This window comes from Nerophis ophidion, linkage group LG01, assembly GCF_033978795.1.
Source record: "Nerophis ophidion isolate RoL-2023_Sa linkage group LG01, RoL_Noph_v1.0, whole genome shotgun sequence".
Taxonomy (NCBI): Eukaryota; Metazoa; Chordata; class Actinopteri; order Syngnathiformes; family Syngnathidae; genus Nerophis; species Nerophis ophidion.
Window position 1 is genome coordinate 9628589 of NC_084611.1, and position 17855 is coordinate 9646443.

The window sequence follows — 17855 nt, forward strand, 5'->3', positions numbered from 1 at the left end:
ACTGTTTTAATGAGATTAAATAGTACCTGATAGTCGGAGGGGTGTGTCCTCATTTCCTCACATTGTTTATAATGGGAGCCTCCAACAAAAAGAGCTATTCGGACCGAGAAAACGACAATTTCCCCATTAATTTGAGCGAGGATGAAAGATTTGTGGATGATGATATTGATAGCGAAGAACTAGAAAAAAAATTAGATAAAAATATAGTAAAAAAATTCAAACGTTTTTAGACACATTTACTAGGATAATTCTGGGAAATCCCTTATCTTTCTATTGTGTTGCTAGTGTTTTAGTGAGATTAAATAGTACCTGATAGTCGGATGGGTGTGTCCTCATTTCCTCACATTGTTTATGATAGGAGCCTCCAACAAAAAGAGCAATTCGGACCGAGAAAACGACAATTTCCCCATTAATTTGAGCGAGGATTAAAGATTTGTGGATGAGGATATTGATAGCGAAGAAAAAAAAAAGTAAAAAAAAAAAAAAAGGCGATTGCATTGGGACGGATTCAGATGTTTTTAGACACATTTACTAGGATAATTCTGGGAAATCCCTTATCTTTTTATTGTGTTGCTAGTGTTTTAGTGAGATTAAATAGTACCTGATAGTCGGAGGGGTGTGTTCTCATTTCCTCACATTGTTTATAATGGGAGCCTCCAACAAAAAGAGCTATTCGGACCGAGAAAACGACAATTTCCCCATTAATTTGAGCGAGGATTAAAGATTTGTGGATGATGATATTGATAGTGAAGAACTAGAAAAAAAAAAAAAAAAAAAAAAGGCGATTGCATTGGGACGGATTCAGATGTTTTTAGACACATTTACTAGGATAATTCTGGGAAATCGCTTATATTTCTATTGTGTTGCTAGTGTTTTAGTGAAATTAAATAGTACCTGATAGTCGGATGGGTGTGTCCTCATTTCCTCACATTGTTTATAATGGGAGCCTCCAACAAAAAGAGCTATTCGGACCGAGAAAACGACAATTTCCCCATTAATTTGAGCGAGGATGAAAGATTTGTGTTTGAGGATATTGATAGCGAAGAACTAGAAAAAAACAAAATAAAAATAAAGTTAAAAAAAAAAAAGGCGATTGCATTGGGACGGATTCAGATGTTTTTAGACACATTTACTAGGATAATTCTGGGAAATCCCTTATCTTTCTATTGTGTTGCTAGTGTTTTAGTGAGATTAAATAGTAACAGCTAGTCGGAGGGGTGTGTTCTCATTTCCTCACATTGTTTATAATGGGAGCCTCCAACAAAAAGAGCTATTCGGACCGAGAGAACGACAATTTCCCCATTAATTTGAGCGAGGATGAAAGATTTGTGGATGATGATATTGATAGAGAAAAACTAGAAAAAAAGTTAAAAAAAAAAAAGTAAAAAAAAAAAAAAGGCGATTGTATTGGGACGGACTCAGATGTTTTTAGACACATTTACTAGGATAATTCTGGGAAATCCCTTATCTTTCTATTGTGTTGCTAGTGTTTTAGTGAGATTAAATCGTAACAGCTAGTCGGAGGTGTGTGTCCTCATTTCCTCACATTGTTTATAATGGGAGCCTCCAACAAAAAGAGCTATTCGGACCGAGAAAACGACAATTTCCCCATTAATTTGAGCGAGGATGAAAGATTTGTGGATGATGATATTGATAGCGAAGAACTAGAAAAAAAATTAGATAAAAATATAGTAAAAAAATTCAAACGTTTTTAGACACATTTACTAGGATAATTCTGGGAAATCCCTTATCTTTCTATTGTGTTGCTAGTGTTTTATTGAGATGAAATAGTAGCAAATAGTCGGAAGGGTGTGTCCACGAGTGTGTTGACGCCAGTGTCTGAGGGAAGTCGACGGCAGATACAAGGACGGCGCAAACTCCACAGATCTCCGGTAAGAGGCGACTTTTTACCACAATTTTCTCACCGAAACCTGCCGGTTGACAAGCGGTCGGGAACCATGTTCGCTTGACCGCTCTGATCCATAGTAAAGCTTCAGGGAACGGCGTGGCGCAGTGGAAGAGTGGTCGTGCGCAACCCGAGGGTCCCTGGTTCAATCCCCACCTAGTACCAACCTCGTCACGTCCGTTGTGTCCTGAGCAAGACACTTCACCCTTGCTCCTGATGGGTGCTGGTTAGCGCCTTGCATGGCAGCTCCCTCCATCAGTGTGTGAATGTGGAAGTAGTGTCAAAGCGCTTTGAGTACCTTGAAGGTAGAAAAGCGCTATACAAGTACAACAGTTTCTTTGTTTTACCTCTGGGAATTTTAAACAAGGAATCACCATGTGTTTGTGTGGCTAAAGGCTAAAGCTTCCCAACTCCATCTTTCTACTTTGACTTCTCCATTATTAATTGAACAAATTGCAAAAGATTCAGCAACACAGATGTCCAGAATACTGTGTAATTGCGCGATGAAAAGAGACGACTTTTAGCCCTAAGCGGTGCTGCGCTAATTTTTACTGACAGTCCGTGACGTCACCCGCACGTGTCATCATTCCGCGACGTTTTTAACAAGAAACTTTATTTAAATTCAGTAAACTAAACCGGCCGTTTTGACATCTGTTGCAATGTTAATATTTCATCACTGATATATAAACTATCAGCCTGCGTGGTGGGTAGTGGTGGGTTTCAGTAGGCCTTTAAAGCTGTGATGAAAACTCAAACTTTGTAATTCCTGGAACAAATGAAAGAAAAATAACTATAAATATATACGAGCTTTAATCTCCAGCTCCAGTATATTAGAATTAGAAAAAGAAACACATCTGAACATGGTGTATGTACACAAATATATACTGTAGCTATGTACAAACACACACACACACACGCAGGGAAAATACTTTTAAAAGGAGGGGAGACGTGTGATGGCGACGGCTAGCCCCGCTAGCACGCACACACACACGCACACACACACACATTTACTAAGCATCCAATTTTCAGGGGCGACAGTAAACTACTCACAGTTCATACTACCGTTTTAAAATCTTCAACAAACGCGAGCATTCCAGCAGGCGGACTGTGTCTCAAGTGGGAGAGGGGGCGGACGGGGAGGCGCGGCACTTGGGGTGATTGTTGGCCCGTGGGTTCAAACGGAGTCCCTGAGCAGGTCGATGCGCAGGCTCAGCTCGTTGAAAGAGGGACGCAGGCCAGGGTCCTTGTCCCAGCACTCCTCCATGACCTCGTACATCTGGCGACAAAAGCCACGAGGTCGTTAGAGGACGCTTTGTTGTCCCAAAGCATAAGTTTAGGATTTTTTTCTGTACTACTATGAAACAAATGATAAACTTTTACATAAGAATAAACACATTTTGGAATTTTTTTTTTTGTTCCCCCCGATATCCCGATATTGTCCTACTCTTAATGACCGATTCCGATATTAACCGATACCGATATACTCAATGCCTAATTTTGTTGTGATTCCCCACTGGATGCATTAAATATTTGTAAGAAGGTTTTCCAAAATAAATCAACTCAAATTATGGGAAAAAAATGCCAACATGGCACTGCCATATTTATTATTGAAATCACAAAGTAGATTATTTTTTTCAACATGCCTCAAAGCAGCAGCTTGGAATTTGGGAGGTTGAGGTGGGCGGGTTGGGGGTGAATAGGGTTAGTGCTGCAAGGGCTCCTGGGTATTTGTTCTGTTGTGTTACGGTGCGGATGTTCTCCATCCATCCATTTTCTACCGCTTTGATTGATTGATTGATACTTTTATTAGTAGATTGCACAGTACAGTACATATTCCGTACAATTGACCACTAAATGGTAACACCCGAATAAGTTTTTCAACTTGTTTAAGTCGGGGTCCACGTTAATCAATTCATGCTTATTCCCTGTTGGGGTCGCGGGGGGCACTGGCGCCTATCTCAGCTACAATCGGGCGGAAGGCGGGGTACACCCTGGACAAGTCGCCACCTCATCGCAGGGCCAACACAGATAGACAGACAACATTCACACTCACATTCACACACTAGGGCCAATTTTAGTGTTGCCAATCAACCTATCCCCAGGTGCATGTCTTTGGAAGTGGGAGGAAGCCGGAGTACCCGGAGGGAACCCACGCATTCACGGGGAGAACATGCAAACTCCACACAGAAAGATCTCGAGCCTGGATTTGAACCCAGGACTGCAGGACCTTCGTATTGTGAGGCAGACGCACTAACCCCTCTGCCACCGTGAAGCCTGCGGATGTTCTCCCGAAATGTATTTGTCATTCTTGTTTGGTGTGGGTTCACAGTGTGGCGCATATTTGTAACCGTGTTAAAGTTGTTTATACAGCCACCCTCATTGTGACCTATAGGGCTGTTGACAAAGTATGCCTTGCATTCACTCGTGTGTGTGAAAAGCCGTAGAAGTTTGGTCTGATTCGGCCAGCACGCAAAGGCAGTGCCTTTAAGGTTTATTGGTGCTTTGTACTTCTCTCTACGTCCGTGTACCACTCCGTACAGCGGCGTTTTGAAATGTCATGAATTTTACTTTTTGAAACCAATACCGATCATTCCGATATCACATTTTAATTTCTTTTTCAGCGCTCACGGAGATGTGAGAACCCATCATTCATTCACACCTGGTGGTGGTAAGCTACAATTGTAGCCACAGCTGCCCTGGGGTAGACTGACGGAAGCGAGGCTGTCAGTTGGCGCCTTACCTCCAACCACCACCTGTCATTCATTCACCGGTGTGAGCGGCACCGGGGGAAAAGGGGAAGTGTCCTGCCCAAGGACACAACGGCAGCGATTTGACACGCCAGGGGTGTCAAACTCAAATACAGAGTGGGCCAAAATTTTAAACAGAACAAAGCCGCGGGCCAAGGTTGAACAAATTCACCTTTTAATAGGGACCCAAACAAGTTTTGCGTTAAATATTGAACAAGCAAGGCTTATATAACTTTAGTGACATGCAAAATCCAGTTTCAAATAATAATAATAATAACTAAAAGAATATCAATGGCATATCAAATAAAATTTAAATAAACATTTTAGGTCTTTTTTTCTATTTGCAATCTCCCGACGTAAATATCACATTTTTTCCAAAGCCTAATAATAAATTTGAAAATAAAATAACAATAATGAATGAACCAAACGTTCAAGCCTTGAAGTAGCAAGAGAAAATGCATGAATAAAACGTTAATTATTGGTCAGTTTCCTGGAATTTTCCCGGAAGAGTTAGTGCTGCAAGGGTTTCTGGGTATGTGTTACGGTGTGGATGTTCACCCGAAATGCGTTTGTCATTCTTGTTTGGTGTGGGTTCACAGTCCATCCATCCATCCATCCATCATCTTCCGCTTATCCGAGGTCGGGTCGCGGGGGCAGCAGCCTAAGCAGGGAAGCCCAGACTTCCCTATCCCCAGCCACTTCGTCTAGCTCTTCCCGGGGGATCCCGAGGCGTTCCCAGGCCAGCCGGGAGACATAGTCTTTCCAACGTGTCCTGGGTCTTCCCCGTGGCCTCCTACCGGTTGGACGTGCCCTAAACACCTCCCTAGGGAGGCGTTCGGGTGGCATCCTGACCAGATGCCCGAACCACCTCATCTGGCTCCTCTCGATGTGGAGGAGCAGCGGCTTTACGTTGAGCTCCTCCCGGATGGCAGAGCTTCTCACCCTATCTCTAAGGGAGAGCCCCGCCACCCGGCGGAGGAAACTCATTTCGGCCGCTTGTACCCGTGATCTTATCCTTTCGGTCATGACCCAAAGCTCATGACCATAGGTGAGGATGGGAACGTAGATCGACCGGTAAATTGAGAGCTTTGCCTTCCGGCTCAGCTCCTTCTTCACCACAACGGATCGATACAACGTCCGCATTACTGAAGACGCCGCACCGATCCGCCTGTCGATCTCACGATCCACTCTTCCCCCACTCGTGAACAAGACTCCTAGGTACTTGAACTCCTCCACTTGGGGCAGGGTCTCCTCCCCAACCCGGAGATGGCACTCCACCCTTTTCCGGGCGAGAACCATGGACTCGGACTTGGAGGTGCTGATTCTCATTCCGGTCGCTTCACACTCGGCTGCGAACCGATCCAGTGAGAGCTGAAGATCCCGGCCAGATGAAGCCATCAGGACCACATCATCTGCAAAAAGCAGAGACCTAATCCCGTGGCCACCAAACCGGAACCCCTCAACGCCTTGACTGCGCCTAGAAATTCTGTCCATAAAAGTTATGAACAGAATCGGTGACAAAGGACAGCCTTGGCGGAGTCCAACCTTCACTGGAAATGTGTCCGACTTACTGCCAGCAATGCGGACCAAGCTCTGGCACTGATCATACAGGGAGCGGACCGCCACAATCAGACAGTCCGATACCCCATACTCTCTGAGCACTCCCCACAGGACTTCCCGAGGGACACGGTCGAATGCCTTCTCCAGGAGGAACAGTGTGGTTTTCGTCCTGGTCGTGGTGGGTTCACAGTGTGGCGCATATTTGTAACAGTGCTAAAGTTGGACACCCTCAGCGTGACCTGTATGGCTGTGGACCAAGTTTGCTTAGCATTCACTTGTGCGTGTGTAAAAGCCACAAATATGTGACATGCTGTTAGTATGGAGGAAAAGCGGATGTGATGACAGGTTGTAGAGAACGCTAAAGGCAGTGCCTTAAATGCACGCCCCCAATATAGTTGTCCAGGTGGAAATCGGTAGAAATTTGGGAGAATGGTTGCCCCGGGAGATTTTCAGGAGGGGCACTGAACTTCGGGAGTCTATCGGGAAAATTAGGAGGGTTGGCAAGTATGAGTATTAGCGGTGAATGCGGTGTTACAGTGGCACCGACGCTGTAGAACACAGATCTAACGCTACATTGATATTACCTCAAGGGCCACATTAAATTACACGGCGGGCCAGAGTTTGACCCCCATGCACTACGCCATGCCGCCCCCATCGTGCATGCAGATGAACTCCCGTACCTCCGAGGGGCAACTGATGGGCTGCGACAGCCTGCTGCCAGACCTGAGCAGCTGGATGAGGTGATAGACGATCAGCTGGCCTTGCTTGTCGTTGCCCATCATGGACATGAATATCTGTCCATCAAAAGAAGTCAAATGGAAAAATGGAAATGTGGTGTAATTATCAGCAAAATCCATTCCTAAGAGTCTTTTTACGCTGATTTTTATGTGTGTGTGTGTGTGTGTGGCCTGGCGTACCGTAGGAGGGCTGCAGTTCTTGTCGCTGTGCGTGAAGAGCTCATACAGAACCACGCCGAAGCTCCACACGTCCGACGCCACCGAGAACCTGCTCTCCGTCAGCGACTCAGGGGCGTACCTGAAGGAAGGCGGACAGTGCGTGAAGAACAGGGCGCTGATTGCCGGCAGGGAGCGGCGCGCGAGGGAGGCGGACTTCACCAAAATATGGGGCTCTCTCCAGGCTCTTTGACCATGTAGTACTCCTTGTCCTGGGGGAGGACCTTGGTCAGGCCAAAATCGCCGATCTTCACCCTCAGCTCGCTTTCCACCAGGATGTTCCTGGTTGCCAGGTCACGGTGGATGTAGCGCTTACTGGACAAGTAGCCCATTCCCTGTGCAGACAAAGATAATAAGGCTAGGAAATACAGATGTCTGATATTATCGGCCGAAAAATAAATTAAAATGTGATGCCGGGGACGGCGTGGCGCAGTGGGGAGTGGTCGTGCGCAACCCGAGCGTCCCTGGTTCAATTCCCACCTAGTACCAACCTCGTCACGTCCGTTGTGTCCTGAGCAAGACACTTCACCTTTGCTCCTGATGGGTGCTGGTTGGCGCCTTGCATGGCAGCTCCCTCCATCAGTGTGTGAATGTGTGTGTGAATGGGTAAATGTGGAAGTAGTGTCAAAGCGCTTTGAGTACCTTGAAGGTAGAAAAGCGCTATACAAGTACAACCCATTTATCATTTATATGAGAAATATGATATGTGTATATGAGACGTGTGCTACATATATGCTGCTTATATATTGTTTAAAAAAAAAAAAAAAAAAGTAATATAAGTGAAGCATGTTTTAGATTTTATATATTTTGAACCTTGTTCTTGTTGTGATGGGGTAGGTTTATATAAGCGTTGCTTCAACCTACGCCCTTTCGGCTCAATCATTGCTCAAATGAGTGTTTTTGGGTTTTTTCTTTTCTTGTTGTTGTTCTTTGTTTTATGTGAAGATTGCCGAAATAAAATACATTGATTAATTGATTGATTATCGGAAATTATCGGTATCGGTTTCAAAAAGTAAAACCCTAACTTTTAACATGCCTCAAAACAGCAGTTTGGAATTTGGGACATGCTCTCCCTGAGAGAGCATGAGGAGGTGCGGGGTAGCGGGGGTGTATGTTGTAGCATCCCGGAAGAGTTAGTGCTGCAAGGGTGTTTGTTCTGTTGTGTTTATGCTGTGTTACGGTAAGGATGTTCTCTCGAAATGGGTTTGTCATTCTTATTTGGTGTGGGTTCACAGTGCGGTGCATATTTGTAACAGTAGAAGCATTTAAGTCTCATCTTAAAAATCATCTGTATACTCTAGCCTTTAAATAGACCTCCTTTTTAGACCAGTTGATCTGCCGCTTCTTTTCTTTCTCCTATGTCCCCCCCTCCCTTGTGGAGGGGGTCCGGTCCGATGACCATGGATGAAGTACTGACTGTCCAGAGTCGAGACCCAGGATGGACCGCTCGCCTGTATCGGTTGGGGACATCTCTACGCTGCTGATCCGCTTGAGATGGTTTCCTGTGGACGGGACTCTCACTGCTGTCTTGGAGCCACTATGGATTGAACTTTCACAGTATCATGTTAGACCCGCTCGACATCCATTGCTTTCGGTCCCCTAGAGGGGGGGGGTTGCCCACATCTGAGGTCCTCTCCAAGGTTTCTCATAGTCAGCATTGTCACTGGCGTCCCACTGAATGTGAATTCTCCCTGCCCACTGGGTGTGAGTTTTCCTTGCCCTTTTGTGGGTTCTTCCGAGGATGTTGTAGTCGTAATGATTTGTGCAGTCCTTTGAGACATTTGTGATTTGGGGCTATATAAATAAACATTGATTGACATTGATTGATTGAACAGTGTTAAAGTTGATTATATGGCCACCCTCAGTGTGACCTGTACGTTGCATTCACTCGTGTGTGTGAAAAGATGTAGATGTTTGGTCTGATTGGGCCGGCACGCAAAGGCAGTGCCTTTAAGGTTTATTAGCGCTCTGTACTTCTCCCTCAGTGTACCACTCCGTACAGCAGCGTTATAAAAAGTCATAAATTTAACCTTTCGAAACAAGATACCGACAATTTCCGATGTCACATTTTAAAGCATTCATTGGCCGTCCGATAATATCTGACATCTCAAGCTACATCCCTAGGCAACACAGAAGCGCACAGGTGAGCACCTTGCAGATTTGAGAGGCGTAATGCATCAGCTTCTTGTGGTCGATCCTCTCCTTGTTCTTCATCAGGTAATCTCGCAGGCTTCCGAAGGGGAGGTATTCCATGATGAGACGCAAATTACGTCGGCCTGGGAGGAGAAAAGCAAGACGGAGTGTGTGCATCCCTGGGATTCCTACTGTAAGTCATCTCTCGGGCAGAACTTGTGAAATGCACCTGCGCTGTAGCAGACGCCTTTGTACTTGACGATGTTCTCGTGCTGCAGAGACTTCAGGATCTCGATCTCCCGCTCGAAGTCGCGGATGTGCTCGGCGGTGCTGTGCTGCAGCTTCTTCACGGCCACCACGTCGCCCGTGTTGTCCTGCAGCGGGTCGTAGCGGCACATCTCCACGCTGCCGAAGTTGCCCTGGAATAGAGAGGAGGATAACGCGGCAGCTAATGAGACATTTAGGGCACTCACATTTCCTCCTGTCTCTAAGTGTATTTCAATCAATTACCTGCCAACCTCGTATATGCCAATAACGTGATGTTCTGCTCGTGTTTAATAGGAAAGTGAACCCTTTTCACATACGTTTAAATTATTTCAACAGTGGAAAAACTCACACTCTCACCAAGTCTATATTTCTAATTAGGGTGGAGTGCCATCTCCGGGTTGGGGAGGAGATCTTGCCCCAAGTGGAGGAGTTCGAGTACCTCGGAGTCTCTTGTTCTTGAGTGGACGGTGAGATTAAAAGGTGGATCGGTGCGGCGGCGTCTTCAGTAATGCGAATGCCGTATTGATCCGTTGTGGTGAAGACGGAGCTGAGCCGGAAGGCAAAGCTCTCAATTTACCGCTCTATCTACGTTCCCATGCTAACCTATGGTCATGACCTTTGTGTTATGGGTACAAGCGGCCGAAATGAGCTTCCTTCGCCGGGTGGCAGGGCTCCCCCTTAGAGATAGGGTGAGAAACTCTGCAATCCGGGAGGAACTCAAAGTAAAGCCGCTGCTCCTCCACATGGAGAGGAGCCAGATGAGGTGGTTTGGTCATCTGGTCAGGATGCCACCCGAACGCCTCCCTAGGGAGGTGTTTAGGGCACATCCGACCAGTAGGAGGCCAAGGGGAAGACCCAGGACACGTTGGGATCCCCCGGAAAGAGCTGGACCAAGTGGCCAGGGAGAAAAAAGTCTGGGCTTCCCTGCTTAAGCTGCTGCCCCCGCGACCCAACTTCGGATAAGCGGAAGAAGATGGATGGATGGATGGATGGATACCTCAACAAACTCAAAACCCTGAATATTATTTTTCAGCGGGACATAAGAACTTGGTTTAGGCAATAGATCTTCTTGAGCAACACATGTTTGTTGTAAGACTAATAAGTATAGTATATGTTTTAATCTGCGTTCCAAGGACTCCGGCTTATTAGTGATTCCCAAAGCCCAAAAAAAGTCTGCGGGCTATAGAGCATTTTCCGTTCGGGCTCCAGTACTCTGGAATGCCCTCCCGGTAACAGTTCGAGACGCTACCTCAGTAGAAGCATTTAAGTCTCACCTTAAAACTAATTTGTATACTCTAGCCTTTAAATACACCCCCTTTTTAGACCAGTTGATCTGCCGTTTCTTTTTTTTTTTCCCTTTGTCCCACTCTCCCTTGTGGAGGGGGTCCGGTCCGGTGGCCATGGATGAAGTACCGGCTGTCCAGAGTCGGGACCCAGGATGGACCGCTCGTCCAGAGTCGGGACCCAGGATGGACCGCTCGTCCAGAGTCGGGACCCAGGATGGACCGCTCGTCCAGAGTCGGGACCCAGGATGGACCGCTCGCCTGTGTATCAACTGGGGACATCTCTGGGCTGCTGATCCGCCTCTGCTTGGGATGGTTTCCTGTTGGCTCCACTATGGACGGGACTCTCGCTACTATGTTGGATCCACTTTGGACTGGACTCTCATGATTTTGTTGGATCCACTATGGATTGAACTTTCACAGTATCATATTAGACCCGCTCGACTTCCATTGCTTTCGGTCCCCTAGGGGTGGGGGTTGCCCACATATGCGGGTCCTCTCCAAGGTTTCTCATAGTCATCATTGTCACTGTCACAGACGTCCCACTGGGGTGAGTTTTCCTTGCCCTTATGTGGGCGCTATCGAGGATGTTGTTGTGGTTTGTGCAGCCCTTTGAGACACTAGTGATTTAGGGCAATAGAAATAAACATTGATTGATTGATTGAATTGCTAATTTTAGGTTCACTTTTAAGCTTTGTCCACCCATCCATCCATTTCCTACCGCTTATTCCCTTCGGGGTCGCGGGGGGCGCTGGAGCCTATCTCAGCTACAATCGGGCGGTAGGCGGATTACACCCTGGACAAGTCGCCACCTCATCGCTGGGCCAACACAGATAGACAGACAACATTCACACTCACATTCACACACTAGGGCCAATTTAGTGTTGCCAATCAACCTATCCCCAGGTGCATGTCTTTGGAGGTGGGAGAAAGCCGGAGTACCCGGAGAGAACCCACGCAGTCACGGGGAGAACATGCAAACTCCACACAGAAAGATCCCGAGCGCAGGATCAAACCCAGGAACTTCGTATTGTAAGGCAGACGCACTAACCTCTCTTCCACCGCGTGCTTATCCTAAACATTTCTGCCTTTTCATTCTACACACTATGGCATTAGTACAAACTTTTTTTTCTCAACAATTGTGAATTAGTGAATTATATTTATATAGCCCCAAGTGGAGGAGTTCAAGTACCTAGGAGTCTTGTTCACGAGTGGGGGAAGAGTGGATCGTGAGATCGACAGGCGGATCGGTGCGGCGTCTTCAGTAATGCGGACGTTGTATCGATCCGTTGTGGTGAAGAAGGAGCTGAGCCGGAAGGCAAAGCTCTCAATTTACCGCTCGATCTACGTTCCCATCCTCACCTATGGTCATGAGCTTTGGGTCATGACCGAAAGGATAAGATCACGGGTACAAGCGGCCGAAATGAGTTTCCTCCGCCGTGTGGCGGGGCTCTCCCTTAGAGATAGGGTGAGAAGCTCTGCCATCCGGGAGGAGCTCAACGTAAAGCCGCTGCTCCTCCACATCGAGAGGAGCCAGATGAGGTGGTTCGGGCATCTGGTCAGGATGCCACCCGAACGCCTCCCTAGGGATGTGTTTAGGGCACGTCCAGCTGGTAGGAGGCCACGGGGAAGACCCAGGACACGTTGGGAAGACTATGTCTCCCGGCTGGCCTGGGAACGCCTCGGGATCCCCCGGGAAGAGCTAGACGAAGTGGCTGGAGACAGGGAAGTCTGGGCTTCCCTGCTTAGGCTGCTGCCCCCGCGACCCGACCTCGGATAAGCGGAAGATGATGGATGGATGGATGGATATTTATATAGCGCTTTTATCTAGTGACTCAAAGCGCTTTTACATAGTGAAACCCAATATCTAAGTTACATTTAAACCAGTGTGGGTGGCACTGAGAGCAGGTGGGTAAAAAGTGTCTTGCCCAAGGACACAACGGCAGTGACTAGGATGGCGGAAGCGGGAATCGAACCTGCAACCCTCAAGTTGCTGAGACGGCCGCTCTACCAACCGAGATATGCCGCTATGCTATTCCCTAATAATTTCGTATCGTGCCCTCAATAATGGGATAAAATCCTACTGTGAGAGTTTGATATCGCTACATCCCTAGCGGATAGAGATTGGTACCTTCCATAACAGAAAGAAGACAAAGCTTGCATGTGAAGAAGCAAATGGTCCTCCATTGCTTTCTTAGGAATGGTACTGTTTGCGAAACAGGTGGCGCATGTCGACTGCAGGACCCCTCATTGTGTGAACATAGTTTCTTACGTCATGGCTGACTTCGAGTTTGCCATTGTGCATCACACTTTACCTTCCCTAGCTGCTGTAAAAATATGAGGTGTCGCTCCTCAAACTGGGCCGGCTCGTGACTCTCGAAGCCTCCCGTCGTCCAACCGGATCCTGCCGTCCTGTTGGGGAGGATGTCGCTGTCCATGATCAGCTCGTAGTCTAAAAAAACAGGAGGCCGTTTCACATGTTAGGGTCGATTTCAGGCCTCATCCGCAGACGGCACATTGTCCCACGTTACTTCCATAGTTCAGTTCAGTTTATTTTCAGTCTAACAAAAACATATTCAAACATAGATCACGATTCAAAAATGAATAACATGACTGAAACAGGCAGAAGCAAAAAAGCTTATATGCCCAACATAACATTTTTTACATTCAATTAAGTTACCTTTTCTAATAATTCTGCAACACAAAAAGAAATATAGTCATTCAGCATCCACATTCAGGCTGCCCCCCCAACAAATAATACAAAAATATGTACCTACACACATACACTTTTCTGTAAATAGATAAACATACATACCTTCTAAATACAACATTTAACCAAACAAACATAAATTTCTAGTTCACATAACTTTTTAAAATACATTGTGACTTGTTCTTTTTGAAATTAAATACTGAGTCACTCATTTTTATTTCTTTACCAACAGAATTACACAAATTAACACCGAGAACAGATAAACATCTACGTTTAACAACTAGTCTTGCTTTTGGTAAAATAAAATTTAAAATTTAAAATTTAAAATCTAAAATAAAATTTTGGTAAATTTTGGTAAAATTTTGGTAAATTTTGGTAAATCTTGGTAAATTTAAAATTTAAAATAAAATTTTGGTAAAATAAACTTAGATTCATCTCTTAGATTGTATTTGCTGGTCTGTAGAGAGAAGTATTTTTGAATTCCTTCTGGAAGAGTATTTATTTTTGCTTTGAACATTATCTGTGTTATTTTATAATAAACAATATCTTGAAATTTCATAAGTTTTGATTTGACAAATAATGGATGGGTATGGTCATAATATCCTGCTTTGTTTATTAGCCGTACAGCTTTTTTTTTGCAGCAAAACAATATCATTAGTTATGGTTTTAAAAGTGGTTCCCCAGAGTTCTACACAGTATGTCATGTATGGAAGTATCAAAGTATAATAAATTGTTAACAAAGAATTATAATTCAATCAATCAATCAATGTTTACTTATATAGCCCTAAATCACTAGTGTCTCAAAGGGCTGCACAAACCACCACGACATCCTCGGTAGGCCCACATAAGGGCAAGGAAAACTCACACCCAGTGGGACATCGGTGACAATAATGATCCAGTGGGACGTCTGTGACAATGATGACTATGAGAACCTTGGAGAGGAGGAAAGCAATGGATGTCGAGCGGGTCTAACATGATACTGTGAAAGTTCAATCCACAATGGATCCAACACAGTCGCGAGAGTCCAGTCCAAAGCGGGTCCAACTCAGCAGCGAGAGTCCCGTTCACAGCGGAGCCAGCAGGAAACCATCCCAAGCGGAGGCGGATCAGCAGCGCAGAGATGTCGATGCGGATCAGCAGCGCAGAGATGTCCCCAGCCGATACACAGGCAAGCAGTACATGGCCACCGGATCGGACCGGAGTGGCCGTGCGCAACCCGAGGGTCACTGGTTCAAATCCCACCTAGAACCAACCTCGTCACGTCCGTTGTGTCCTGAGCAAGACACTTCACCCTTGCTCCTGATGGGTGCTGGTTGGCGCCTTGCATGGCAGCTCCCTCCATCAGTGTGTGAATGTGTGTGTGAATGGGTAAATGTGGAAGTAATTAAGTAATTCTTTAGTTTTATACAAAACACCAAGTGTTTTTGATATTTTTGTTTTTATATAATTTACATGTTGTCTCCATGATAATTTATGATCAATTATAACTCCCAAAAACTTAGTATCAAAGACACGCTCAATTTGATCTCCATTTATTTTCATATTTACTTCCTTAGATACCTCAGTTTTGGTACCAAATATCATAAATTTAGTTTTAGCAATATTAAGTGATAATTTATTCATATAGTAAAAGTGCGGAGGCTGCGCCCCCTTCGCCCCCCTGCTGTGAAAGGTGTGTGCCAGCTTGTTTAGGATTCCACACGGCTGTGACCTACATTCCCTTCCCTCCCAAGAACTGTCTGAGCACACACAAAACAGCCAACCTGGCGTGAAGAGGCTGTTCAGGTCACGGATGACGGCGCGGAACGTTGGCCTGAAGGTGGGCTCGTAGTCGGTGCAGCTGGTGATCAGATTGGCCAGCTCGGTCCACTTGGGCGCAGGAAGCTGGTGCTGGTCCTCGTAGAAGAGGGTTTTCTGTAAGGGTCATATTTAAGGATGAAAAAAAAAACAATCTGTGGTAGTTTTTGCTCAGTGTAAAACAGGGGTAGGGAACCTATGGCTCTAGAGCCAGATACGGCTCTTTTGATGACTGAGTCTGGCTCTCAGATAAATCTTAGCCGACATTGCTTGGCACGATAAGTAATTAAAAGTAAAAAATTCTCATGCATTTTTGTCCAACCACCCATTTTCTATCGCACCTGTTCAAGAAGTCGCTTTAATTGTAAGAAGTATCATATTTATTATTGGTTAGCTTTAGAATAACAATGTTATTATCTTGGGGACTGCGTGGTGAAGTTAAATGATAAATAAATAAATGGGTTGTACTTGTATGGGGACGGCGTGGCGCAGTGGCAGAGTGGCCGTGCACAACCCGAGGGTCACTGGTTCAAATCCCACCTAGTACCAACCTCGTCACGTCCGTTGTGTCCTGAGCAAGACACTTCACCCTTGCTCCTGATGGGTGCTGGTTGGCGCCTTGCATGGCAGCTCCCTCCATCAGTGTGTGAATGTGTGCGTGAATGGGTAAATGTGGAAGTAGTGTCAAAGCGCTTTGAGTACCTTGAAGGTAGAAAAGCGCTATACAAGTACAACCCATTTATCATTTATTTGTATAACGCTTTTCTCCCTTCAAGGTACTCAAAGCGCTTTGACACTACTTCCACATTTACCCATTCACACACACATTCGCACACTTATGGAGGGAGCTGCCATGCGAGGCGCCAACCAGCACCCATCAGGAGCAAGGGTGAAGTGTCTTGCTCAGGACACAACGGACGTGACGAGGTTGGTACTAGGTCGGATTTGAACCGGGGACCCTCGGGTTACTGGTTAATTCCCCACGTTCTACCATCTTAGTCACATCCATTGTGTCCTTGAGCAAGACATTTCACCCTTGCTCCTGATGGGTCCTGGTTAGCGCCTTGCATGGCAGCTCCCGCCATCAGTGTGTGAATGAATGGGTGAATGTGGAAATAGTGTCAAAGCGCTTTGGGCTCCTTAAAAAGGGGTAGAAAAGCGCTATACAAGTACAACCATTTGGCATTTTTTTTAAACCATTTTTAAAAAGAATATCCATCCTTCCATACATTTTCTACCGCTTTTTCCCTTTCGGGGTTGCGGGGATCTCGCTGGATCGGTTCCCAGCCGAGTGTGAAGCGACCGGAATGAGAATCAGCACCTCCAAGTCCGAGTCCATGGTTCTCGCCCGGAAAAGGGTGGAGTGCCATCTCCGGGTTGGGGAGGAGACCCTGCCCCAAGTGGAGGAGTTCAAGTACCTAGGAGTCTTGTTCACGAGTGAGGGAAGAGTGGATCGTGAGATCGACAGGCGGATCGGTGCGGCGTCTTCAGTAATGCGGACGTTGTACCGATCCGTTGTGGTGAAGAAGGAGCTGAGCCGGAAGGCAAAGCTCTCAATTTACCGGTCGATCTACGTTCCCATCCTCACCTATGGTCATGAGCTTTGGGTCATGACCGAAAGGATAAGATCACGGGTACAAGCGGCCGAAATGAGTTTCCTCCGCCGTGTGGCGGGGCTCTCCCTTAGAGATAGGGTGAGAAGCTCTGCCATCCGGGAGGAACTCAAAGTAAAGCCGCTGCTCCTCCACATGGAGAGGAGCCAGATGAGGTGGTTCGGGCATCTGGTCAGGATGCCACCCGAACGCCTCCCTAGGGAGGTGTTTAGGGCACGTCCAACCGGTAGGAGGCCACGGGGAAGACCCAGGACACGTTGGGAAGACTATGTCTCCCGGCTGGCCTGGGAACGCCTCGGGATCCCCCCGGGAAGAGCTAGACGAAGTGGCTGGGGAGAGGGAAGTCTGGGTTTCCCTGCTTAGGCTGTTGCCCCCGCGACCCGACCTCGGATAAGCGGAAGATGATGAATGGATGGATGGATGGATGGGGTTGCGGGGGGCTGGCGCCTATCTCAGCTACAATCAGGCGGAAGGCGGGGTACACCCTGGACAATTCGCCACATCATCGCAGGGCCAACACAGATAGACAGACAACACTCACACTCACATTCACACACTAGGGACCATTTAGTGTTGCCAATCAACCTATCCCCAGGTGCATGTCTTTGGAGGTGGGAGGAAGCCGGAGTACCCGGAGGGAACCCACGCATTCACGGGGAGAACATGCAAACTCCACACAGAAAGATCCCGAGCCTGGATTTGAACCCAGGACTGCAGGACCTTCGTATTGTGAGGCAGACGCACTAACCCCCTCTGCCACCGTGAAGCCTTAAAAAGAATAAGATACTTATTATACTGTAAAAATGTTGGTCTTAAAGAGCACGCATTTAGTTGTATTCAGTGTTAAAAAAAAAGATTATATGGCTCTCACGGAAATACATTTTGA

The 17855-nt window shown here is 46.5% G+C and overlaps 1 protein-coding gene across 2 annotated transcripts in view; it reads right to left on the bottom strand.

Annotated features, from left to right (window-relative positions):
* Positions 1-2699: 2699 nt before the first annotated feature.
* The window catches only part of jak2b (Janus kinase 2b), a 112273-nt gene continuing 97117 nt past the window's right edge, over positions 2700-17855 (bottom strand). For both annotated transcript variants that reach the window (XM_061895813.1, XM_061895823.1), the window contains 8 exons: positions 15323-15473; positions 13165-13301; positions 9529-9718; positions 9318-9442; positions 7329-7501; positions 7131-7248; positions 6894-7007; positions 2700-3182 (listed from right to left, as the gene is read on the bottom strand). In XM_061895813.1, the coding sequence (XP_061751797.1) occupies positions 3081-3182; positions 6894-7007; positions 7131-7248; positions 7329-7501; positions 9318-9442; positions 9529-9718; positions 13165-13301; positions 15323-15473 (1110 nt within the window). In that variant the 3' untranslated portion in view covers positions 2700-3080. The remainder of the gene's footprint in view (positions 3183-6893; positions 7008-7130; positions 7249-7328; positions 7502-9317; positions 9443-9528; positions 9719-13164; positions 13302-15322; positions 15474-17855) is intronic.